Genomic DNA, 27,528 nt, shown 5'->3' with positions numbered 1-27,528 from the left:
TTCTTGGGGGTAGGCCTAAAAGTTATACAATTCTGAATGACTATTTTATATGGAGATGTTATTCTTTATTTAGTAACTTACTCTTGTCAAATCAAAAAACACTTTAATCACCGTACAAAATCGCACCAAAAAATCTGTATTGTTAATTTATAATTCCATTTATTTACACGGTTTTGTTATTAATCGTACATTGTCCTTCGTCATTGCATCGTTTTGCAATTTTGAAAACTCTAATGGCATATTGTGCACGTGACTACGGTAGAAAAAGTGTTTCAAATCTCCATAATAATGGTGTTGTATATGACTACCGTCGTCAAGTTCACTATATGGATAGAACCCATAGAGGGCGATGTTGTCACATATTTGCGCGGCAACTGCGTACATATTGAAGCCGGTGGTAGCATGATGCAGGAGTTTCCAATACCTAATAAAATATAAAATAATAACGTTTTATATTTGTTGCAACTATACAATGATCAGGCACGTAATCAATGTGAACAATTCATTATTCTGTTGTAGGGGTCCCAGGAAAGAGCTGACGTCACAATATGTGACTGTGAAAACTGTTTCTATCCTAGGTAACTAACTCATTACAACCTATAGTACTAATGACCGGTAGGCCTAAATTACCTTTCTATTGAAATAGATTTCCAACTGTAAGCCACCCTGACCGGAAGATTATGTTTCTTTCTGATAACCTCAATCACTTTTTTAAGTTTTATCTTTGCGTCTTGTCTCTGCATACTTTTTCCAAACCAGAGGATTGAATCATTCAGAAAACGTATCCGATTCAGGATCATGTCTTCGACGACATGACTATCAGAAGTCTTTTCTGTGAAGTTTCTATAAATTCTAGCTAATGATTCTAAATTAAGCATAGTTATATTAGTTTTGTATCCAACGTCTGCCGTGTACCCTTGAATTGGAGCAAGATTTGCACGAAATACAAAATCATGTCGGTTTATTTCATCTCCACAATTGCTTCCACGGAGAATTCCACCACTGGCAACTATGGCGCATGTATGTTGCATTGTAGGTAATTGGATGTCGCTGAAGTATGAATTCAGCAGACAATCTCGTTTATTAAAACTCCCGCTAAGAAACTCGGTGATGTATTGAAAAGGTGACAGTTCGGGCATTTGATTTTGTTTAAATGACATTTTTTTCTCATCCACGTCATTGTTATAGATCAACACAGCCTGGTTTATCTTAAAACATTCATTTAACCTAGGAAAATAAACAAAAATATATATATGAGTACAAAATATGGCGTAGATGCCTCTTATTTTTTACTGGGCTGGTACAGATCGATCAGTGTGTGAGATACTGTACGCGTGTAACCGGTCATCGTTGTAAAGTACGAATGGACTTAACTAGTATGGGTTCCAGACGGAGTTTTGACATAATATTAGTTAATCTTTTGCCTATCTGGATATTGAACAAGTGTTTCTTCAAAATACCAGACTAAACATTTTGGCAAATTTAAGCCTAATACAGGTCAAATTAGCAATTTTTTTTATTCATTTTTTATTCAATTAAAACCAACAGCGATAAATACCGCCACTAACAGGTTTGAAACATAAAACAATACAACATCAAAAACGGTTAACAATAAAATACAGATAAAATATATAAATATATATATAAAACATAGATTGGCATGCCATAAAAAATTTCAATTAAAACAGGTTATGCAGACTGTTCAAGAAGTGAACACATCATCGTCCTCTTAAAATAACCAAGTCTATCATTAAAAATATCGATATGATTGCTATTTAGATTATTAAATGTACAAGGTAGTCTATGAAAAAGTCCCCTCTTAGTACAGTCGACACGGCTAAAAGGAATATGCAATATTTTGAATTGAAGTGACAGTAGCTATCTCTTGTATGTTAACAACAGTGAAAACTCTTTAAGTAGATTATGCGATGCACCTGTGACGTCACAACAATTTACGGCGACTGCTGTACGGCGAGATCCTAAATCTCGATTGTTCTGAAATCATAATTATGTAGGCATCCCTAATACGTTGTAAAAATATGGTCCTCGGGCAAGTTGTCCTTTAACTTTTCGTTACTTTTTATAATGTTTATACAAACAAGAATCAAACTTCGTATGGTGCCGAGGTTTAAATCACGGGACATTTTGTTTCCTTTTCCATATATTTATCGCGTAACAAGAAGATTCAACATTGCAAACTGGCCGTTGAATCAGACAGAAACTTTGTCCCGAGACAGATGTCCATCAATGAGTGTTTAACTACAATTACAGTGTTAAATGTTAAGTAGATACGGACATTTTCGTATTCATTTAAGTCTATAATAAAGGAAATCCTAAAGCCATGCCATACCCGACGGAAAATACGTTTTCTGAACATACTTTCTCGAACTGTTGAATTGACCATCTAATCGTCTGATAGAAGTAGTTAGTAAGATCCATTGATCTTCAGAACACACATGCACGGTGTACAACATTAATGATAAAAAAAAATGCAATGCTTTTCCACAAACAAAACATAAAACTTTCCTGCCAATGAAAATGGCAACAAGGATAGTGGAATGATAGGAGGCGTAACTGGTTGGTTTTGATCAACTTGTATCCATTACTTTAACATTTAATGTTTTCTTCTCTAAATGCTATTCTTATACTGCAGGTCTGTTATTTGTATTTAATTTTATTCAAGATTTATTTAAAGAAAAAAAATGGGTTTGATTATTTTATCAGGTTTTAAATGTGCGCGTCTATGTATATCGCTGGCAATCTGTATCGAGTATTATTGATGCATCTGTTAATTTCAATTCCAAGTGTATACTAAACTATGGCATTGCTCAAGACAAACATGGAATAATAATCATGACATACATTTTGTCCCGCGGCCAAACTTGTGCTGTATTTAACATCATGTCAGTGTTCATTTTCTGTAAAAACAATTTCAGGAATGAGTTTGACTGTAAACCAATATCAGCCGATGGCGGTCTTATATCTTGGTTCGCATGTAATCATTTCAAACTTAACTTCTTGTACACACTTAATACTATATTCAAATTGGTCACACACTTTTCTACCGATTCCATGTCAAATAGTTGTTTATATGTTTGTATTCTAAATATACAGACCAAATATTTTGGAAATTTAAAAAAAATAAAAAATTCACTTTGATACCATGGTTTGTATCATCGGACGGTGATTATGCGATAAAAGTTCGTTTAAAACGTCCCGAAACGAAAGCTCGTTTTATTGCGTCTCTTTTTTGCAGAGTCTCTCTGTCTTTGGTATTATTTTTTACGTGAGACACGCATGCGCCATGCGGGGATAGCCAATTTTAAATTTAAACAAAGTATGTTTGTACCACCTTGGATTCACATATAGATTCAGGCTTTTTGTAACTGTCAAGTCAGTTAGAAAGATAAAAATAACTCTTTAGTCGAAGAAAATAATTAAAATTAATGAATATGTAAACAGCTTGATTGAAAATGATTGAACTAGAATATTCAACACACTTAGGATATAACAAGACTAGTACATGATGGTCTGTAATCGTGTTCGAATCTTATAGACTATAGTTTATTCAAATGAAAATAAAGTAATGTTATTTTTATGTTATAATGAGTCTGGTCGAGTTAATTTCTTAATGCTTGATAATGCTGACTGATGGTTCCAGTTTATTGGAGAAATAGTAATCTAATTTTAGTCTAAAGCTCTGTCTACACTATCAAACTATATTGACATAAATTGAAGATTTGCGAAACTTAAGCGCATATGGCACTTGTATCTTACTTAATCCAATATAAAGTTCACTAGTTATCGAATTTATCATTTCATCAATAAAAATAGATTCTCAAATTTTAAGATGGAATGTCAAACTTGGTTTGGTGATTAGTAGAAAATTATCAACTTGTGTTCTGATTTAAAAATCTAACCATATTAAACATAATTTTGAATGTTAAATGCCAGCTTTTTTAGTATGTCAGCACAGAGAAACGGTAAATAGATAGTAAGTTTTGTATACTTTTCAAATCGTGCCTTGAATTAATTCGCTTTGCTCAGATCATGCGCACGCAGCTTGATTGGTCATGCGCAGCTCCGCGAGTATGGGTCACGCGCAGCTCGAGCAGTGGCACATGCGCAGGCGAACCAAAATGTTTTTAAATTGATGATTCATCCAAAAGGGCAAAAGCCTTCATTCGTTAAGTTGATGACAAAAATCGAACGATTTCAACAATGATTACCGCATGCAAATATGTTGGCATGTTATGACATTCACAATTTATCCTTTAAGTAAACTGTAATCAAACTAGTGTTGTACTTTAATTTAAACCACAGACGATCATAAAGTATTTGAAATAATGCAATAAAGATGACAATTTGCGTAATGGGATTAATGCATTCATGTAACCGATAAATGGTCGATTGATACGGGGGAAAATGGAACATAAGTAATAATATGCCTGAAGTTCTTAGAGATAGAAGATCAAATCAACTCGTAATTAGTCCCATGGTACCCCATGAACAGTACTATGACGCTTGTCAATAATTAGGATTTTCACCTTTCGGAACAAGCGATGAGCCTTACACTCATTTTGTATAATTATGCATTCCATATATTTTCCGTTGTTGACGACGTATCATGTGAAATTGAATACTAGTAGGATATGGATTATTAATATATTCATGATTCCAGCTAAAATAATTATTGCTTTAATATAACTTAAGAGTATCGAATATCAGCATTGTTTACTTTGCTCTTGTTCAGCTGCGATATTTTTTTTCGTAAATACGTTAGGGACCCCTCATGAAACGTCACAAAATAAACATGAATATTCATTCGTCATATATTCATAAGAATTGATCTAACGGCAATTCACTAATACAAACCCTTTCTGTCGAGCCGTCTGTGTCGTCGAATGGATTAGACTATGGACTTGTCGATGTTATGGAGTTCGAATCCCATGAGCAACTTCTTTTTACTTTATAGTGAGAGAGATTATTTAGAGGGTTATTTAGGAAGTAGTTCGGCTATCTTTCACATAAGGGGTCCCCAACTTATGTACGAAAAAAAAAATCGCGCGCGGGCTCACTCATTCCCGTCTGACTGTCAAGAAGATAATTTGCATTTTGTTATACTTACGTGTTGCATAGACGCTTACATGTTTTTGTGTATGTCTGTTGGTATGAAAGAACTACGTACAAGGAGAAGGACGCACACATGAGTATCCCGACCTGTCGCCATCTTGTTTTACTCACCATAATAACCGTACCCTAGGCCTACCTTATCACAAAGAAAGTGCAAAATATTAACACATAGAATGAAGAAAAAAACACAAAATAATGTTTAAATAAGTGGTGATATATGATGATGCAAAAACGTCTTTTCTGAAGACACTTTTTAAGGCGATAATGTTTCAAATCGTGTAATGTGCACACCAACATTATAGCCTACTGCACGACCTATTAAACATAAATATTCAAGTCCATCTTTCATGTTTAATTAACTTTTAAAACCTAGCCCTTAGAAAACTAAGGCAAAAAAGGCAACTCACCGAACATTTACAGTAATATTTGTTGACATGTTATGCAGCGTAAAACGTGTTACTTTTGAAAAATGACTAATTATTATAAGTATCAAAGGTCGCATGATTGTCAACACGTAGGAGGCATATTTCAGCATTATGTAAACATCAGAAACTTGTGCTGTTCATACAGCAGAAAATAGGTAGATATAATGTAGATAAACAGAACGCTGGACATACAATACATTACTTTGGCAAACAGCTATTAAAAATGATTAAATATTACACACTTCAATAAGAAGCTTAATAATTTACCAGTTGAACGACGACGCTCAAATTACACGTACGTCCGTGCGTGCGTTCAATGCTGCAGTAGTTTGACGGTCAGAGTTTTTTTTATCTATACGCGAGAGTGCAGACGGACATAAAAACCACAGCATTTGAGCGCATGCCTCACTAGTTGCTGGTAATTCGTGAGACATTAAAAAGATTATATCAACAAATCAATAAAGTATTTAAACGTATTCACGACGACCGTAGATTCATCTATATTTTCCTTCCTTTATATTCATTATACAGTATTTGTATGTGTATAATTGTAACGTACCTCATGGGTACGGTTGGTTGAAAGCATCATAGAGGAAATTATGTTCCTTATCTAACGGATTAGTTCCCGTCTAATAACAGAGAATGTATCTTAATTGACTACCTGCAGGCATGTATTAGGATACAAACGGTGCTTGTTTTCTAGAATAGGCCTATTTATTATAAATACAGATAGAAAATGCCATTTGAGATACGTTCGTAGCGGATTACCCGACTACCGTTCCTGTTGCCCACTGTGGGCAAGTTTGGTTTACCTGTATCATCTCATCTCATCATCATGTATCATTGGCAATGCATTTGTTTATAATTTATAAATGAGACAGAAGGATTTGTATCAATATCAATCGTATCTTCTGAACCCAAGATGTTACAAAATAAACAATTAGGCCTATGTTTTCCTCTGACTGCTGCGCACGCGCCTTAACCTGAAAATACCAAAAAAAAACAGGAACGGTATAGTTTGAGTTAAGCCCCCGGCGGTTGTAGCACACAATTAGTCGGCTTGCCCAAAAAACCGTAGATACAACTATACCTATAAATTAGCTACTTTATAGGTCCATGATACAACCTTACCCAATATTTACATGCTTATATATCTAATCTAATTTCCAGTTCTTTTGTCGTAATACTCATGAATGAGACCTGTCGAGTAATAACAAATTCGCGGCCCGGTTGGTGCTTATCGCGTATTGACCTAACTATAGCCAAAAATTAACACAAAAAAAGGAATATATAATAATCGTTAAATAGTCTATTGCACACCATCTGACCCACAATCGTCCAATCAAATGACAGGAATTTATTAAGGCTTTCGTGAAAAATCACAGCAGCGTCTTATTGGATCGCATCCCGTGCCAATACACACGTAAAGACAAAGTTTAAATCCATACCAGTCTAGATTAATACTATTCCGGAACAATTCAAATATAACAAGAAATATTTCTTTTAAAAAAAACAGTTTTAATTATTGTTCTTTCTTCAATAAATGATTAAATTTTTTTATATTGATATTCTATTAAATAATTTAGGAAATACAGTAGTATTAAACGTTTTTTGTAACGTATTATAGTAATATTGTCAGCCAAAACGAAAACATTGTTTATTGAACAGACCTTACTACTCTCAGGATAGGCCTAAATCTCATAGACTCTCTTATCCCAGACGTGCTTTGGGGTTTGCGCATGCCCAGTCCAAATACATTTTTTCAGCCGTAGTATCCGCGGTGTATACGGCCTAATGGCAATGCTTCTATCATGTCCTCTTGAATACTTTCATAAGTTATCAATCCATCCATCAGCATTATTTTTTTTTTGGTAAATCCTCGACACATACATTTCCAGACTGTGAATACGATTTATAAATATAATGGGTAGGCTACGTATCGTTGTTGATGAACCTCATTTTGTTTGACTTCGTTATTTTTTTCCGCTCCATTGATTGTTGACCCTAAAAAAGGTCATATTGTTCGATTTTTGGTGAATATCGAATATCGACATCTTCGTGATTGAATTTACCATACCACACTATTTCCGTACTTTTACAGAGAGAGAGAGGGGTAAAAGAAATAGTTTAATTAAGTTTCTTTATGGAATTATCTATTTATATATGCGAATGTAAACTAGGCCTACCCTTTGTTTACTACTCTAGCTAGGCATACTTCTACTACTAGTACTACTAGTAGGCTAGGCTAGGCCTAGCCCTAGCATAGATAGCAGACTAGCCTAGGCCTACACCGAGCAGCAGGACCCGGCCCGGTAGGTTTGGCTGCTAAAACACTTAGGCCTAGCCCACAGCCCAGGCATGCATTTTATTTAGACCTACTGTAGGCTTAAGTTTAAAGGAGAAGATATTTTTAATACCGTTTTTAATTATTAATATTACATTATTAGCCTACATTATTGTCTTTTTTTATTGTTTGCAGAATCTCAAATAATATGACAACAGCAATTGATAAGTTATGTTTATCCTAGCTACTACTACTAGTCTAGGCCTACTAGACTTGAATTAGATTATACAAATTACCCAAAATGCCTGCACTGGTTGCCTTTGGACGTCGTTGGGCCATTGGTAGTGATGATTTTGTGTTTCCAGGTATCACCTCTGTCTTTATACGACTATTGTGGTAAGCACTAGAAAATTATTTCTATGTTACATTTTCACAGTGTTTTGTAACTATTTATATTTTTATCTACTTATTATTCAGTTCTACTATATTAATTAATACACTGCATACCTGTAGATCAGCCATGACGATTGATATAGAAAGTATATGAATATGATAAACATTTTTTATTGCTCCTCATTATCTAGGCTGGCTGCAATTGCATCTGTATATATTTCTCACCGTGAAACTCTTCGTTGTCCTGGCGGTGAGTTGCTGGAGGCCTATTTCATCGGCTTTATCGCGCTCATCAGTTTAGCAATAATTCTAGAGTTAATAATTATCTACACAAGTGGACAAGGCTCAATAACAAACACCCATCCTCGAAGGTTCATCCCCCTGTTTCTCTACATTCGACTTGTAATATTTCTTCTTGAACTGGTATGGAGCGGAGTTGGAGCGTATTGGGGATTCAGTGAGTGGGAGAATAGAACTCCTGTTGAGGGCAAAGCATGCGACATGAGCGTGGTTCGTGCTGTTAAAGGGACAGTCGTCACTAGTTGGATTATTTCATTTTTTATTTTGATTGCTGTTTTCATCTTTTTTGATCCGCTTGGCTCAATTGACGACACTACAGATGATGATGATGAACACTTGTCACATTCAAGGGAGTTTCTGTCGACCACAGGAAATGCAGCAAAGCAAGTTTGGGAAAGAAGGTAAACATAAAGCTCTGTCTACACTATCAAGGTACTTTAAAAAAAAAAAGTGTGATGTGCCTAAATATGGTGGTGATATGCTCAAATATGTTAGTGATATGACATCATCCTGTCCATATTATGGGCACTCACGTCACATTTTTTTGTCACATAAAGTTTGATAGTGTGGATAGAGCTTAAGCATTGTTTTTAATTCAGCATACATTTTATATTTAATAAAAGAAAGGACACAAAATAAGACCTAACCTATCTATGGTTATAATCTATCTATGACATAATTTTACACCTGATTTCATGTTGGTTTTTGCAAGTAAAATTCTTAAATGGGCTCCATCATTCCTAATGTAAATTCTAGCTCCTTTTGCTGTAGATTGTACTGTCTTTGTTTGACGTGTTAGTACTAATTTTACTATACTTGTTCTTTTTTCAAGGTGTCGATTGCTATGTTGTTGTGCTGGTAATGATGAAAATTCCCAAGATGCCTTTTCTGATGTGTCCGCCCTAATGGCCACATTTTTCAAGGTGATGCATTTACCATGAGTAAATTACTGTATTTATAAAAAATTCATTTAAGCTTGGTTCCTACTAGAGACGCAACGCAAAGTAAGTGATTTGGCGAATCACAAGCGATGGATTATACGAAACAGTTGCTTTCCATTAGTCAACTTGCTTGCGTTGCGTCTCCGTCCTTGCATTGCATTTCTAGTGGGAACCAAGCTTTAAAGTATGATTCTGTACTTGAATATATTTTTAGTAGTCAAATTCATGTAAACCTTCTTTAACATTATTATTCTTATTACTTTTTGTAGGATCTTGATATTGTTCCTTCAGATATAGCAGCTGGACTTGTTCTACTGCAATACGATCAGGAGCGGCATCAACGCCGTGGAGAGCGCCCTCATATACCGCAACGAATCATTCCACTTGTACCACCACCTATAATGCCTCTTGAAGAGGAAGTAGATAAATGCTGTCATTATATTTTCTATGCCTTAGGATGCTACGGTTGGATGTACTATATGTATGATAACATGTCATGTGGTCTATGCAATCTGTGTCGGCATTGTCAATGTTGTATGTGTTGTAGATCAGGACGTGTAGCCCAGCATGACAATTGTTGTAATTGTAATACATCCGCCGTTAAGCAGCTCACAAACTTAAAAGACAAAGATATAGTTTATATGAGTTACAGAAATAAGGTAATGTTTTTAACACAATTAATTTTAATTTAACAACAAATGACAGAAGTAAACCCATTTTTTCAAACAAGATGATTGTTAAATAAACAAATTATTGAATTTCAGTAACTTGCAATGTTCATCACAATCCAACTAAGAAATAAATTTTAACTATACTATGGGAAGCAGATATGAAGCATACTTTATAGTAATTTTATAATTTGTTTTTTTATAGATATATGAAGTGCCATTTTTTGTTGCTTTGGATCATAATGAGAAAGCAGTTGTAGTTTCAATTAGAGGAACATTATCTTTAAAAGTAAGTTTTAAATTTCATTTATTATACTAATAGACTAGTACAGGCAGTATTTAGTAACTCTTATGCTCGGTCTACACTATTAAACTAGTTTGACAAAGTGTAATGAGCCCAAATATGGTAATGATATGACATCATCATATCCGTGGGCACATTTTTTTTTCAACATAAGGTTTGATAGTACGGACAGAGCTTTATACCCATTTACATATAAAAAGAATGACTAGAATTGAACAGTATTTGGCATAAATCGTCCTTATTAAAGCTTGGTTCCCATTAGGTAATTGGCGAATTTCTTGCTGATGTGTGTAAAATAAAGCTTGTAACTCAAAGACGTGGGTGTAACGCAAGTGATTTGACCAATCACAACCTGAAAGATGATGATGACTTCATTGCATTGCATCTTAATGGGAACCAAGCTTTAAAGTTGTTCTACTGATTTTAATGTAATTTTGTTGATGTGGATTTTGATGTATTTTTGTTGATGTTTTAGGATGCCTTAACAGATGCAACAGCAGAGTGTGAGCAAATGGACATTGAAGGACATGAGATCTATGCTCACAAAGGGATCCTACGCAGTGCCAAGACTATCAAAACAATTCTGACAGACAACCAAATAATTGAACAAGCATTCCAGAAAGCAGAGGTACAAGGATTAGTTTAGATAGAAATACTGTATTACCTATGCAAGCGAAAGAGTTGCACTCATTCATAAATACATATATTAGAATTTTAATTCTAATTTTAATTTAATTCCTTCACTTGCACTGATGAAGGGCTAGTGTGGCCCGAAAGCTCTGCTAACTTTTCTGGCTGTTTGACTTATCGTTTTGATTTAGCTGTAAGAGCATAGTGGTAATGGCATGTCAGTGTCAGAAAGTATACAGGTTATTTATCACAATATTGCCTTTGAATTTCTGCTGAATGAGTCTGGTTTTGTACACATTCAAGTTTACAAATGGTGTGCTGTGAACATTAAACAAGAAACTTGCTAGAATTAATAAATAATGGTGATGTGCATAAGAGAGATACTTTCTAATTGAGTTATGTATGATAAGTTTATCTTTGCTATTTACTCCATGAAATCTATGATACTTCTAGAATTTAGTACACCTATTTTTATTTCTTGTTGAGAAGAAGTGTATATCCATACTACCCTATCTTATCTTTGAAGCATGTTACTGTACTTTTACCCTATTCTGTTAATGATTTATCCTCTTTAGAGTGATGATTATAGTGTAGTTGTAGTTGGTCATAGTCTGGGAGCAGGTACAGCCAGCCTCTTGTCTATTATGCTTAAATCCAGGTGGCCTTCATTAACCTGCTTTGCATATGCACCGCCTGGTGGATTGATCAGGTAAGCAAACAATTCAGAAAGTGGAAACTGGTTGTAATTTTGTACTAATTTTTTGGCTAGCCCGAAAATATCGTTTTTCTAAATATTCTACTCTGTACCTGTACCTTTCAACTTATTTGGTCACCTTCCACTCTCATCATCGTTTTTTTTAAATCTAAATATTTAGATAAAATGTATATTGATGTGTGTGGAAAAGAATTAATAAAACAAACAAACCTGTACTGTAAAAATGATGTTTGATTTATTCTATTTTTAGTATTATCAATTTGTTTCAGTGCGGCTGGTGTGCAATATTCTGCTGATTTTATTTGTTCAGTTGTTCTAGGAGAAGATGTTGTACCTAGGTAAGTTACTAAAAAAATATATATATCTACATTTTTATTGTATATATAGATTGAAACTATAACCTTAGGATGTAAGTCGTGCTTGTGAATTCACCAAGCAACAAAATTGCAAAAGATTATGTCTATTTTTCATAAACTTACTGTAGCTTACTAACGTTTTTTTATGAATCATATTCATTGTATAATAGATATCCATTTTGTTTGTCTTCCTCTTCAAGGTTAACATTAGAAACGTTGGACGATTTGAAAGAACGCATGTCATCTGTCATTAAGAAAAGTACAAGACCAAAGGTATGATGAAATCTGATATTATGACTTTATTTGACCTCACGAAATATCCGCCCCTTTAACTACTGAAAGCTTGTTTCTCAAATAATAGCAGTTGCTCTTTTTATTACTGATATTAAATGTTCTCTTCTACAGTATCAACTAATGCTTGGGGCGTGTTGGCATTCATTTTTTGGTTTTCCCGAAAAGTTGCCAGAAGAATCTGAGGACAACAGCGGAAATCAGGAATCGTTGGACCCACAGCAGCCACTTATTGATGACTCTCCTGGATCACCTGTTCGCCAGGTGTATTCAGGTGAGGGCAGTAGTACATCTACGAGTTCGCAGTCTGTTCATAAGGTAGCGCTCTATCCGCCGGGACATTTTATCTGGATTCAAGAAACGCGATCGGTTAACAGGTAAAGTATTCTAATGTCTTTAATTGCTTGTATTAATTGTGATAGTATTCTTGGTTATTGTTATATATTGTGCTCTGGGAATGAATGATAACACTAAGTATTTCACTAAGAAATCAGACCATGTGCTAATGTTCAGCCATCTTGTAAAACTCCTTTATTAGTCTCTAATCCAGTCGTTAAATTGCTAATATGAATATATTACAGTTATTACAGTCTACTCTCCCAAATTCATTTTTACCATTGAAAAAACACATTCAGAATACCAGAATATCCAGAAAATCATACATATTTGGCCAGCTTAAAGGTGTTCGGTATTGGGAGAGTTGACCGTACTTTGATTTGCTTTTATTAAGTTGTATTTTTATACTTTGTACATAGTATTTCTTTAAATACACACACACACACTATGTTGTTCCTGAGGCAGTTTTCAACTGTTTTATTATCTGCATAATTATTTCTTCAGATCTTGCTTTGGAAAGAGGCGTTATGAAGCACAGTTTGGACGACATGAAGATTTCTCTTACATCATAATCAATCCCAGTATGGTAACTGATCACATACCAAATAATCTATTTCATGCATTGTGCTACCTTAAGGAACAGACTGTACCAGAAGATGTCTAGAAAGCTCATATTTATTCATGAAAGTAGGTGTGTCCTACTTACAGGCTCATGTTTATTCATTAAAGTAGCTGTGCCCTACTTTACAGGCTCATAACCTGTTTATATATTACTGTAGGTACTGTATCCAAATATTTTATTCTCTTGGCTATGATGTTCTGCTTCAGTATCTTGCATATATCTGTAATTGCATTTGAGAAGCTTTAATCTTGACGTGAACATTTAATTATTTTTAAGCTTTCACTGATTTAAAATTATGTTTGAAATTGTGCAATATTATTTTTTAGACGGTGGTAAACTAACCCGATATTATAGAACAATAATAATGACTGCAACTGATTGGCTCAAATCCTATATATGATATAATTAGTAATAATAACTAGTGATTTATTTAGTATAATTGTCTAAATGGTGAAGACCACCTTGTTATATACATTAGTAGCAATAATTTAATCACAAAATGCCTTCAATTAAACTTTTTTTAATCACAGATCAACTCAAAATGGTTGTTCTTCCGTAGGGTTTAGTCTGGGTTCCAGGCAGAGTTTCAATTAATATTGGTAAAAAGATAAATATTTTGGCACATATGGCGTTTCATACGTATACTACAATAAATACAGACTTGGGGAAATTAAGTCTACTCTGGGGATGTGCACAAAATCACACAATTCTACAGATAGATATTACTATACCATTAATTTCTACTACATTTTGCAAAAAGTGTATGAATCATGAATAACAGTATTATAAAAACTGATATCAACTTTGAAAGATGATAATTATTTGTATAAGCTGATGAGCAGTATAAAGAGTTGATAGAGTTTAGTTTGATGATGTAAGATTCATACGAGCTCAAATTAATATGCACAATGTATTACATGGTGCCACCAGTTAGGGGTGGTGTTTACCTCTGGGTATACAGTTGAAAGCAAAGAATAAAGGGTGTTGTGTTGTGACCCTATAACGATAACGTCACAATATTGATGTGTATGCCAGAGCAATATGATTTACGGTATTGTGTAAAAAGTTCCAAGTACTTTTTGTAATAATTTGCTTTATGATGATAAATTGTATTTTTTGTACACCAGCTGAAAACAGTTTATTGGTTTATTTTACTCTTAAAGCCTTTCCATAAAAACAATATTAGTAATATTAACACATAATATAACTGAAATTTGAAAAGGTCATAATTTGGGCATCTTCGACATGCGCAAAAATGACAAAATTTTGACTTTTCTCTTTTTTATAGTCTAAATAAAAGGAAAATATACACTTTTCAAAATACTATTTTGATAATTGCGTTATGTCAAAAAATAAAATGGGTCGAAATGTGACCATTTTAGTACAGAGATTATGGCAAAAATATACACTTTTCAAAATACTATTTTGATGCAATAGTATTGGTAAATATGCACATATATTGCATTATCATCATCTTATAGACGTGTAGTAACCATTTATGTCAAAAAATAAAAGGGTCGAAATTTTGCCATTTTTCGAAAAATCCCTGTACTATACTGCCCTGTCATGAAAGAACTGACACATTTTTTAAAAATCTTTTTGGGCTATTTTGGGAATGATACACTTTGTGGTATATTCAGATATTCAAAATTTTAACTAAAAATATGAAATTTAAAAATCAAAATATCACTCAATTACAAGTTTGTGTTACTATTGTCACCAAAGATTAACTCAACTACAAATGCCACGAAAGACTCACTCAATTGACATATTAACACCTATTATGTCATAGGAAACCCATTCAAGTGCACAACAATGTTTATTATGCTATAGTAACCATTTATGTCAAAAGTGGTTACTATTGCAAAATTGACATGCGCAGAACCCATTATTCGACTCTGCGCATGTTTATTATGCAATAGTAACCATTTATGTCAAAAAATAAAAGGGTCGAAATTCGGCCATTTTTCGCAAATTTTTCTGTACTATAGTACAGGGATTTTTTAAAAAAAATTTCGACCTTTTTATTTTTCGATAAAACTGGTTACTATAGCAAAATTAACATGCGCAGGACCCATTAGTCAACTCTGCGCATGTTTATTAAGCTATAGTAACCATTTATGTCAAAAGTGGTTACTATAGCACAATTGACATGCGCAGAACCCATTATTCGACCATGGAGGTATACTCCATGATTCGACTCTGCGCATGTTTATTATGCTATAGTAACCATTTATGTCAAAAGTGGTTACTATAGCACAATTGACATCCGCAGAACCCATTATTCGACTCTGCGCATGTTCATTATGCTATAGTAACCATTTATGTCAAAAGTGGTTACTATAGCACAATTGACATGCGCAGAACCCATTATTCGACTCTGCACATGTTTATTATGCAATAGTAACCATTTATGTCAAAAAATAAAAGGGTCGAAATTCGGCCATTTTTCGGAAATTTTTCTGTACTATAATACAGGAATTTTGTCAAAAAAATTTCGCCCTTTTTATTTTTCGATAAAACTGGTTACTATAGCACAATTAACATGCGCAGAACCCATTAGTCAACTCTGCGCATGTTTATTAAGCTATAGTAACCATTTATGTCAAAAGTGGTTACTATAGCACAATTGACATGCGCAGAACCAATTATTCGACCATGGAGGTATACCTCCATGATTCGACTCTGCGCATGTTTATTATGCTATAGTAACCATTTATGTCAAAAGTGGTTACTATAGCACAATTGACATGCGCAGAACCCATTATTCGACTCTGCGCATGTTTATTATGCAATAGTAACCATTTATGTCAAAAAATAAAAGGGTCGAAATTCGGTTATTTTTCGGACATTTTCCTATACTATAGTACAGGGATTTTTTAAAAAAAATGGCCAATTTTCGACCTTTTTATTTTTCGATAAAACTGGTTACTATAGCACAATTAACATGCGCAGAACCCATTAGTCGACTCTGCGCATGTTTATTATGCTATAGTGACCATTTATGTGAAAAGTGGTTACTATAGCACAATTGACATGCGCAGAACCCATTATTCGACTCTGCGCATGTTCATTATGCTATAGTAACCATTTATGTCAAAAGTGGTTACTATAGCACAATTGACATGCGCAGAACCCATTATTCGACTCTGCGCATGTTTATTATGCAATAGTAACCATTTATGTCAAAAAATAAAATGGTCGAAAATCGGCCATTTTTCGGAAATTTTCCTGTACTATAGTACAGGGATTTTTTCAAAAAAATTGCCAATTTTTCGACCTTTTTATTTTTTGATAAAACTGGTTACTATAGCAAAATTGACATGCGCAGAACCCATAAATTCGACTCTGCGCATGTTTATTATGCCATAGTAACCATTTATGTCAAAAGTGGTTACTATATTTATGTCAGAAGTGGTTACTATAGCACAATTGACATGCGCAGAACCCATTATTCGACTCTGCGCATGTTTATTATGCAATAGTAACCATTTATGTCAAAAAATAAAAGGGTCGAAATTCGGCAATTTTTCGCAAATTTTCCTGTACTATAGTACAGGGATTTTTTCCAAAAAATGGCCAATTTTCGACCTTTTTATTTTTTGATAAAACTGGTTACTATAGCACAATTAACATGCGCAGAACCCATTAGTCAACTCTGCGCATGTTTATTATGCTATAGTAACCATTTATGTCAAAAGTGGTTACTATAGCACAATTGACATGCGCAGAACCCATTATTTGACTCTGCGCATGTTTATTATGCAATAGTAACCATTTATGTTAAAAAATAAAAGGGTTGAAATTTGGCTATTTTTCGGAAATTTTCCTGTACAAAATATACACTTTTCAAAATACTATTTTTATGCAAAAGTATTGGTAAATATGTGCATATATTGCGTTATCATAATCTTATAGACGTATAGTAACCATTTATATAATAAGGCCAACAGCCATTAAGTCGCGTGCTACAATGCATAGTGATACCGGACCGACAGACAGACCGACCGACATAGTGAACTATAGAGTCAAAGGCATAATTTTGACGAATTGTTGAACTTTTTCATCAAAAACGTACGCAAATTATCCAATTCATATGACGTAATTTTAAGTCGAAATTGTTTAAAAGTTGGTAAAATTATTATAAAAGGCTCCAAAAACATAAATCACGCGAAAAAAGTATGTATTTAACGCTACGTGCGCACCGCGCGCGTACAAATTTTTGACATGCTCAAAACGACAAGAAACGCGTAGAAAGTTGATTAAAAATAATTTTGCGCATTTTAAAATTTTAAATGCGCGTGCGCGCGTAACATTGTGTAAAACACACATTTTTTTCAACAGAAAGTTAGCGCCTGATATAAATTAAACTTTTGCAAAGTTTCAATTTAAAATGTTATTTGGTTTTTGACCTATGTTAAATACAAGAAAATCGTTAAATCACACGTAAATCACGTTGCGCAACTCTAACGTCATTCACAATAGGAGGTGCACAATTTCACGTAAATGCCCACATGTTGACATCAAAACAGTTCAAAAAGTACAGAAAAGCGATAAAACGCATAGTGATACCGGACCGACAGACAGACCGACAGACAAACCGACAGACCGACAGACAGACAGACCGACAGACCGACAGAGAGACCGACCGACATAGTGAACTATAAAAAGGTCTAATTTTGGCCCTTTTCCGAAAAATATACACTATTTTAATGCAATAGTATGTATTGGTATACGCACTTTTTAAAATACTGTTATTATGCAATAATATTGCTATATATGTGCATATATTATACAAATAATGAATGTTTATGAGTGCAATGGTACAAATAATGGCACGAGGTGAATGATGAAAGGTTATATCAACGAGGCAAAGCCGAGTTGATATAACCTTTCATCATTCACCAAGTGCCATTATTTGTACCATTACACGAATACAAAACATTCATTATTTGTTTTATATAACATCTAGACGTTTTTTTTTCGTACACAAAAATGTTTCAAAAAGTACTATTTAACGATCGTTGAATAGTGCGTACTATTGCACGCCATGTGACCCACATTCGTCCAATCAAATGACAGGAATTTATATAGGTGTTATATAATACGTTATAATCATCTTATAGACGAATAGTAACAATTTATGTAAAAAAAAGTCCCTGTACTATAATAGTACAGATTTTGTCTAAAAATGACCAAAATATACACTTTTCAAAATACTATTTTAATTCAATAGTATGTATTGGTATATAAGGTTGAAATTTGGCCTTGAAAATCCTTTTTAAAATACTGTTATTATGCAATAATATTATAGATATATTGACTGCTTAGAGGTTAAATATAAGATTTGACATCCCCGAAGGAATGATATGTTGTTCGAGGGAATATATATTCCCTGTAGTAGGATTTTTTCAAACAAGGCCATATTATATACATGGCTGCAGTCGGGTGCTCAAGTTAGTGTTTACCGACCAACCGACCGAAATAGTGATCTGTAGAGTCGCGTTGCACACGACTAAAAATGGCCAAAATATACACTTTTCAAAATACTATTATTATGCAATAATGTTGACACACAGGCGCATATATTGCGTTATCAAGTAACCATTTATAGTCCATTTGTATCAAAAAATAAAAAGGTCTAATGTTGGCCATTTTTTATAAAAAATGTCCAATAAATATACACTTTTCAAAATACTCTTATTATTCAATAATTATGACATACATGTGCATATTATATCATAATCTTATGGACGTATAGTAACCATTTATGTCAACAAAATAATAGGGTCGAAATTTGGCCATTTTCCGAAAAAATCCCCAAATTACCCAATTTCGACCTTTCTATTTTTATTTTACTGTTAGCTTATTATAAGTTATATGCGCAGAACACATTATATGATTCTGCGCATGTAAATTAACGAGTTTTACCCTTTTTCGAAAATTTCCCTGTACTATAGTACAACAAATTGCAAATGCTGACCTTTCTATTTTTCGACATCGCTTGTTACTTAAATCACAACTTATATGATTCTGATTATAACTGGTTATAATATTGTTATTAACGCAATATATGCGCATATATCAATAACAATGCATCAAAGTTAAATTATATTTTGAAATGGTCATATGTTTTTTGCCATTTTTCGACAAACACAGAAATTACTTCGGAAATTCACATTTTTTAGCATAATGATTTTAATTTTATGAAATATAAATTCATACGTTAAATACGGATATTATAAATGATTGAATGGAAACAAGATAAATAATAGTTAGTTTTCGATTTGTGACGTCGACCTATAGTAACTATTGTGACATACATTGCGTCATTAAGTCTTAAATCGATTTTAATAAATCCCAAAACTTCTAGGCCTAGTCTATGATATAACAAACTAGTTAACTTAATCTAGAATCTGCCAGATTGAGTCCCACGACTTGAAAAAAATTACAAAACCAAACTAAACGTGTGGGATTAGTGTATGACGTCATGAATTCTCACAAATCGAAAGTTTCTTAATATCAATATTATTATTATAATAAGGCATCAGTATACGCCTTCTAACAATCCGTGATTCACACTTCGTTCATCAAACCTTAAAGCTCAGGTACAGGCATGAATTTTAAATATAATATTTGGTTAATTGTACATAAATCAAATATTTGTAACAGAAATCAAGACGAAAAAACATGAATTTCCCTTAATATGGTCAAATACAAAATTTGGCCAAATTCTTCCATAAAAACCAGGAAGACTTTTTTTCAGTAGTTAGGTAGTTAACCTAATGTAATAACATGTCTGGTGACTCCCTAGACGGTGAAAAAAGTGGTGGATATACGGTGGATAATTTTTGCTATAGCATGAAAATAAAAATCTGAAGTTGAATAAAAATATCAGAAATGTAATATTCAAGTTATATTACCTATATTTAGTCATCTGATAACTTTTTTTACCATACCGTTTATTTTTCATAGCTTTTTAAAATGCCTCTCTATTTACAATATTTGTGTATAAAAGAATAGAGATTTTACTGTGTAATTTGAACTATCCCCCCACTGATAAGAAAGTGCTTATTTTTAACAAGCTTGTGTAACACAAATAAAATCCCAAAAAATATGAAACATAAGGGAAACTATAGATCGATAATTATTGGAATGTATGATCAATAACAATTTTTTGCCCGTACCTGGCCTTTAAACTTACACTGCATTTTACTACTATAATATAGCTTATATAGTAACTGTGAAGTTTGCTTTAAATATTGCTCATACAGCAAAAAATAATGTATTCTTCCCTACGTCATTTTAAATACCGATATTTACTAAACTAAATGTTTTATATAATTTAACAGTTAAACACATCTTTTTAGTGTCTCATTGTATGGAGAAGTATAAAGAAGATGGTTTTCAGAAGTGAATACTCCTGAAATGATGTTTCGAGTTGCAGTTTCGGATATCTTTTCCTTCACTTCATCTGCTGTCAAATATGGCTCGAGGTCCAGTATAATGGCTGCAACACCTTTGCATGTAAAAGACAAATATTTGTTTACACTTGCACCAGAATTTCATTCGCTGTAAGGAAGCTTTCGATTTGAGAAGACCGACCACCAACCTAGGTCAGGGCGATGTTGGTCGTCGCCTGGACCTACCTAGAAAGGACGTCTGTCCGAATATCTCTACATGCGCACAATGAATTGACGTAGTTTAGTTGTCGGTCGTCGCAAATTGATAGCTTCCTAAAGCTTCGTTCCCACTATAGGACGCAACGCAATGATGTAAGCGCAACACAACCGAATTGACCAACGACAAGCGACAGTTTAGATATTTATTTATGGTACGTTATTGCGCTTACGTCCTTGTGTTGCGTCATAGGTGGGTTCCAAGCTTAATTGGATAAATTCTATCATGCGCGCATTAGAATCAAATCGAATTTAATCCAATTCAATTAAGCTTAGTTTTTCCTATTTCCTATACAGATATTTCACAAGGAGTTCCATGATTAACAGAATGATGATGACTCTGACATCGGTAGATACTCAGTATTGCACAGTATAATCGGAAAAAATCAGTGACGCAGTGTGACGTCATATGTGACGCCTCTATCTTAGGCCAAATGCCTAAGTAATTTTAAAATAGTATATGCTTCATGTACTATACCCTGTATTGCAGAATTTACCTTTGATACACAGTACATAATATTAAATGCCATTTGGAGATACAGTACAGAAGGACAATTATCAATGAAACAAATTGAATAGTGAAGATCTCTTACCAGCTACGAAAGGTACGGCAAACGAATTCCCAGTGTTAAACTTTGAACCAAAATCATTAAGGTGAGTTGCACTTTCGATTAATACACCGGGTGCAAACATATCCACACATGACGCATGGCCGGGCAACGGTGTGTCCGATACGGCGTCAGTTCCCGCCACGACGTACGCCTGAAATATAATATAAATAACAATGTAAAGCTATAGAGTAATGTATTAGATTTGATTAGATGAAATAATTTAGGTAAACGAATTCACTGAGCCCGTTCTCAGTTATACGATCTCTATTTTTGCGAAATTTCTTAAGCTCTGATTGGTTGCTTTTTCGCATCACAAAAAGTATTTTGGAATTATGAACACAAATACGCATATTTAAAACAAAACGATCCGCACGAATACATTCTTATAGTGAAAAAAATAAGAATCGCGTACAGTATACGTATAGGCCTACTGGAAAATCACGTAGGCCTACTGGAAAATCACGTACTATGCCTACTGAAGAATCACGTACGGTAGGTCTATTGAAGAATCACGTAGGTCTACCATGCCTACTGAAGAATCACGTACGGTAGGTCTACTAAAGAACTGAAGAATCACGTACTATGCCTACTGAAGAATCACGTAGGTCTACTGAAGAATTACGTAAGTCTACTGAAGAATCACGTAGGTCTACTGAAGAATCACGTACTATGCCTACTGAAGAATCACGTAGGCCTACTGAAGAATCACGTAGGTCTACTGAAGAATCACGTAGGTGATTCTTCAATAGGCCTACTGAAGAATCACGTAGGCCTATTGAAGAATCACGTAGGTCGACTAAAATCACGTAGGACTACTAACTATTAAAGAATTACGTACGCAGCTATACAGCTTTCCACTAGATACGCAACGCCACACGTACAAACACAAGAGTCTGAGAGATGAATCAATTTAGTGCACATAGTTTACCATTGATATTTGTGTGAGACATACTTTGATACGTCTGAAAACCCAATTCTTAATTGATTCTGGTAATGCACTTTCGGGTCTGAGGTCAGTTATTTTTTCACGTTACTTTACCAATATCTTTATTTTATAGCACAATATTTGATGAAATTCATTAATTCTTTTGGAAATGACTTTTCATGATAATCAATGTCTAGTATGATTCATCAGCTTTACATTGAGCCTAATTCCAAAACAATTGACGATTTCATGAAATACTGTGCCATAAAATAAAGATATTAGTAAAATTACGTGAAAAATAGATCATTGACATCTGAAATTGGGTTTACAGATGTACCAAAGTATGTCTCACACAAAAATCATAAAACCAATGGTAAAATATAATGCACTAAATCGACTACTCATCTCTCAGACTTACCGTATTAATTTGCTGTGTTTTACGTCCTTGCGCTGCGTCTTTGTTGGGAAGAAGCATACGGAAGAATCACGAGGCTAGTAGCTACTAAAGAACTTGGCCTTTACTTACTTCGGCAGCTGATGTAGGAGAGTAATGCAAACAAGGGTTTAAACCTGAGATCGGATTTCCAACTGTAACAATCACTGGTATTTCGTATGTATTGGTAATGTAATCAACAATTGTGTTGAGCACTTCATTATATCCCGTAAATAGAGACAATGATATGACGGCTGGTGCCTGTGCGTTGCCGGCAGTAAGAAGCAAAGCTGCAAAAAGACAGATAGATCAATGAGTGTATATTAACTTAAAACATGAACAGCTTATCATTTTAAAGGTGTATACATTTCAGGTAAATATAAACAATAATACGTTACATACAGGCTTGTCTTTAGAAAATTGTATGTGTACAACAAATTGCTGTCGCAGGTGTGCAATTATATGTTGGTATGTAGAAGTTTTTTATGAAGTATGAAGAAGAAATTCAAGTGTGTTGCATGCAAATCGCACTCCTCAAGAGCAGTTTAGGTGTGTGGCGAGTGATTACAAGACCTGTATGCAGAGAGAGCAGCAAATGCCTCTCTATATATCACTTATTGTTTTCCATAATTTCATCATCAAGGCTTTGGAAACAGTACAAAGTGGCCAGGCATCTTCACTTCATTTCGCACAGTTGAAGGCCACTGGCACTCGACCTGTACAATTCAGAAACCAATTTGAAACATCCCCCACTCCCCCACCCCACTTTTTGGCACATTCATTACAGTTTATTATGCGCCACGCAAGTTAATTGACCAATCACAAGCACTAATTTGGAAGATCATCGCATCGTTATTTATTTAATTATTGCGTTCATGTGCCAAGGAATCAATTAAAAATAAGTATATCTTACCGGTGAACAGATCTGCAAGAGAAAACGGAGAAAAAGGATCGATCATTTTAACGGCATGTACAGTGGCACACTTGGCAACACCATATCTGCGTCCGGCGGCTATGCTAGCACAAGCTGTACCGTGACCAGAATAATCTACAAACTTTAAATAAAAGGAAAGTGTTATATTATACAGATATTGCCTGCTTAGGGGTGTAATATATAAAATGGATATCAATGTTATAATACACAAACAGAACCACGTTCTCTTATTTATTTTTTCAGTTAGTTTATTTTGTACCTAATAATAAATATTATGTTTACTAAGGCCTGAGTGCACTTACCAAATGTGGTGAAATTATGGGGTTTACGACATCTAAAAAATTAAAAGCTCTGCCGTTGAAATCGTCATGAGTTACCCGAATACCGGAATCAATTATATAGATGTGGGCGTCATGACCAAATCCTACACGTAATACAAATTATTCAATAGCTAGATTAACATCACCTTCCATCCAACACACATAAAAGAGAATTATTTGCGGCCTATCTCCATTCACCTTCCTAAATTTTTCAATTTTCAATACTTTTTCAAGTAGGCCTACATCCATTGGTAAATTAAATAAAAACATTCTCCGGAAGCAGGATCAATATTGCCTCCGGACAAAACATTAACATGAAATATGTCCTGGTCTCGTGCTGGGGTGGTGGTGGAGGAGGTTATGTTGTAAACATTGACTATACCTTCTGGAATAAAATCAAAATTATCGAGAGGTGGGAAGCGCTGGTCGATTCTATCTAATCCCGGCAATGGTGTTGAAGTTGTCTTGACTTCCATATCTTGGATAACTGCTTTAACCCTCGCGTCTGAAGCAATCTGTAGATAAACCAATTTAAACACTGTAAAAATAGTGTTTAGATCTTAAACATGTTTTGTACCCATTTTTTCCATACTTTTAGCATTAAACATGTTTAGGTTCTAAACACATTCTAAACATGTAAATTAATTAAAATTGCTCCACTTGTTTGACAATCAACACATCAGTGACGTGTTGATTGTCAAACATGTGGAGCAATTTAAAGACACGTTTAGGGTTTAAACGTGTTTCATTTGTGAAGCTTTTTTCGCTACAGTAACATCGTATTCACGCAAAGCTAAAAACACGCACCTAAACGTGGAGAAATTGAACATGTGACATGTTGACTGCTAAACGAGTGGAAGAAAAACAAGATGTAGCATAAACACGTTTAGTATTTAAATACGCTAAACATGTAACTACAGTGAAGTATGGACATTATTTTATAAAACAAATCAAGATTCAAGAAATTCTACTGGTCCACTTCGGAATTTAGATCATAAATCTTGTAAGTGAAAATAGTGAAAACTAATGACAATTTTGGATTTTTAAACTAAAGTACTAATAAAATCAGACCAAAGATATTCGCTATCATTTTTGTAAGTGCACAAAGAGCCGATAAATCGATATCAAACTATCTGTTAAGCTTGGTTCCCAAGTGCAAGTGATTTGACCAATCAAAGTACAAGCAATTGAATATTCTATCGCTCGTCATTGGTCAACTCGTTTGCGTTGCGTTATTTTACAAAATGAATTTATATGTTAGTTAAATCGCGCCGAATCATCACTGTTTTGAGCGATCTGATATAGGTTATCTGCAGAAATAGAATGGTTGTGATTACTTACAGTATTTGCTCTACCACGGTTCAGATCTTTTACCACAAAGCCTTTAAACACGTCGACACCATTGTTTGTGAGAATCATGTCACTTTTGTGAACGAAACTATTGAGTCTTCCCATCTCACTTTTCGCTCCTTCAAGATCAACAGATTCCTATATATATATACATAAAAATAAGCATTCATTTACACACATTTGTTTTAATTCGGAGACAATTTTCTTAAATGAATCACTATACACTATTTTGATTGTCATTATGTATTACTGTTTGCTATTATCAACATTGTAAGTGCTACGTAGTCATCTCGAATAATATCCCAAAAACATAACATAGACACACTTTTTGGAGTTGTTTAGGCCTAAAAGTTGGAATCACCAGACGAATACCGTGCAGAATAAACAGGAAACCGAGGAAGACATGCATATATTGACTAATATACCCTTATTATAATAATACATCTTTATAGAAACCGGTTACGCATAACGGTAAGATGTCTTATACTCATGTTTACTCGTGGTACGATGGGATCACTTTGTATAGTGCACTTGTAACAGGACAATCAATTACAAATAAACAACTTATACTCTGTACATCTTTGTACAGTACATGATAATCTGAATGGCATTATTACCTCCGCCAAGGAGGTATATGCAATCGATCGCATGTGTTTGTTTGTGTGTCTGTTTGTATGTCTGTTTGTTTGTTAGCAGAATTACTCAAAAAGTAATTACAAAACCAAAATGAATATACAGATAGATATGTGGCCAAGGACCATTCCATTAAGACCATGGACTACTTTTTAGTATACTTTTCAGACCTGCTAGTGTTAAAAGATAGGACAGAATTTTTAAAAAGCTGGCGAGCAGTCTTAAATTAACAAGTAAACTGAAATTGCGGCAACCCGGCCGGCGCAGATGATCCGGATTATTATACTTGAGATTTGATTTCAAACGACCCTGACTGATATTAGGCCTAAATTTGTTGATATGAAGTATATAGCTTTATAACTTTTCAGAACTATATATACGTGGTGTAGGCCTACCGCAAACTTTATATCAACATTTGATTTCGCCATGCAAACCTTATATGTAAATTTGGCAATTTACTCACCTCCAACATTATAATGTACTGGTTTTCAATGCGGGGAAATTCTTTCGACGAGGAATCGATTAGACCACGTCCCTGTCCAGGTGGCAGTCCGTCAGGCTTGCCGCCAAAAGCAGTCGCCAATATATACGAAAATAAAATGACATTGATTGGCCTCTTCATATTGTATTTCTGTGTAGAAAAATTGGTAAAAAAGAATATAAAATACTATACGATATAAAAAAAATCCTGGTATTTTTATAAAAAATAATGGTTAACTTCATCTAAATTAGATCAGCGGGAATAGGCCTACCTAATTTGTACAATATTTAAAACTTGATAGAAAAGTACAAGGCTACACCTTTAAGTTCAAGAGTATGCCTACCTAAAATGAGTTCACAAAACTTAATGTCGCAATTCTGAGCAGAAACGCTAAATAATTTGACTGGAAGATAAGATGATTGTCACAATAAAAACTGGCACACGATCTATTTTTTTGTGAGTACGCCAGTACTTTTATACTACAATGGACATCCTCCTTTTAAGTTAGATAAGCCTATCAGAACGCGACATCTAATATTCTATGGAACTTTTTCAAAAACCACAATTTTCCGTAGCATAATTCCTTTCAATCTATATTGGTTTTATAGTATTTGTAGGACAATGTTGTAAATGGATTTGATTTAATTTTAAAAAGATGGAAGTCAGTTCAAATCAAATATAGGCTTAATCTAATAAATCCAAAAGTCTATTTTATTATAATATCTGATTTTTTATTATCTTCGGATTATCTACCGGAGATCGGA

General features: G+C 34.0%; 3 protein-coding genes across 3 annotated transcripts; 1 reads left to right on the top strand and 2 right to left on the bottom strand.

The window, feature by feature from the left end:
• Positions 1-159: 159 nt before the first annotated feature.
• On the bottom strand, positions 160-5,369 carry LOC140058560 (alpha-2,8-sialyltransferase 8B-like). Its single transcript, XM_072104231.1, has 3 exons — positions 5,129-5,369; positions 631-1,227; positions 160-424 (listed from the first exon to the last, which is right to left on the bottom strand). Exons 1-3 carry the CDS (start codon positions 5,245-5,247, stop codon positions 160-162), a joined length of 981 nt encoding a protein of 326 aa, XP_071960332.1. The 5' UTR covers positions 5,248-5,369.
• Positions 5,370-7,079: 1,710 nt separating this feature from the next.
• Positions 7,080-14,532, top strand: LOC140058551 (diacylglycerol lipase-beta-like). Its single transcript, XM_072104218.1, has 12 exons — positions 7,080-7,671; positions 8,038-8,238; positions 8,427-8,936; positions 9,368-9,458; positions 9,746-10,135; positions 10,350-10,433; positions 10,924-11,076; positions 11,654-11,787; positions 12,063-12,131; positions 12,350-12,422; positions 12,555-12,817; positions 13,281-14,532. The coding sequence occupies exons 2-12, from the start codon at positions 8,144-8,146 to the stop codon at positions 13,438-13,440; spliced, it is 2,022 nt and encodes a 673-aa protein (XP_071960319.1). The 5' UTR covers positions 7,080-7,671; positions 8,038-8,143; the 3' UTR covers positions 13,441-14,532.
• A 5,858-nt stretch (positions 14,533-20,390) lies between these two features.
• On the bottom strand, positions 20,391-26,934 carry LOC140047006 (aqualysin-1-like). Its single transcript, XM_072091806.1, has 8 exons — positions 26,747-26,934; positions 25,642-25,788; positions 24,683-24,815; positions 24,283-24,404; positions 23,960-24,101; positions 23,140-23,336; positions 21,671-21,839; positions 20,391-20,917 (listed from the first exon to the last, which is right to left on the bottom strand). Exons 1-8 carry the CDS (start codon positions 26,903-26,905, stop codon positions 20,751-20,753), a joined length of 1,236 nt encoding a protein of 411 aa, XP_071947907.1. The 5' UTR covers positions 26,906-26,934; the 3' UTR covers positions 20,391-20,750.
• Between the last annotated feature and the right edge of the window lie 594 nt (positions 26,935-27,528).

The sequence above is a fragment of the Antedon mediterranea genome, chromosome 1 (assembly GCF_964355755.1).
Source record: "Antedon mediterranea chromosome 1, ecAntMedi1.1, whole genome shotgun sequence".
In the NCBI taxonomy this organism is placed as follows: Eukaryota; Metazoa; Echinodermata; class Crinoidea; order Comatulida; family Antedonidae; genus Antedon; species Antedon mediterranea.
This window is presented reverse-complemented; position numbering and strand designations above follow the sequence as displayed.

What these genes read in the sequence shown, in the direction of transcription:
- LOC140058560 (XM_072104231.1), bottom strand. Translation starts at nt 5,247, where the DNA reads ATGGTGAGTAAAACAAGATGGCGACAGGTCGGGATACTCATGTGTGCG. An exon ending in TGTAAGCGTCTATGCAACAC is followed by an intron (nt 1,228 to 5,128) that starts GTAAGTATAACA and finishes TTATTTTCCTAG; the next exon opens with GTTAAATGAATGTTTTAAGA. An exon ending in AAATCTATTTCAATAGAAAG is followed by an intron (nt 425 to 630) that starts GTAATTTAGGCC and finishes ATATTTTATTAG; the next exon opens with GTATTGGAAACTCCTGCATC.
- LOC140058551 (XM_072104218.1), top strand. Translation starts at nt 8,144, where the DNA reads ATGCCTGCACTGGTTGCCTTTGGACGTCGTTGGGCCATTGGTAGTGAT. An exon ending in GGAGAAGATGTTGTACCTAG is followed by an intron (nt 12,132 to 12,349) that starts GTAAGTTACTAA and finishes TTCCTCTTCAAG; the next exon opens with GTTAACATTAGAAACGTTGG. An exon ending in AGAAAAGTACAAGACCAAAG is followed by an intron (nt 12,423 to 12,554) that starts GTATGATGAAAT and finishes TCTCTTCTACAG; the next exon opens with TATCAACTAATGCTTGGGGC.
- LOC140047006 (XM_072091806.1), bottom strand. Translation starts at nt 26,905, where the DNA reads ATGAAGAGGCCAATCAATGTCATTTTATTTTCGTATATATTGGCGACT. An exon ending in ACCGTGGTAGAGCAAATACT is followed by an intron (nt 24,816 to 25,641) that starts GTAAGTAATCAC and finishes GTTTATCTACAG; the next exon opens with ATTGCTTCAGACGCGAGGGT. An exon ending in CTCCTACATCAGCTGCCGAA is followed by an intron (nt 21,840 to 23,139) that starts GTAAGTAAAGGC and finishes ATTATATTTCAG; the next exon opens with GCGTACGTCGTGGCGGGAAC.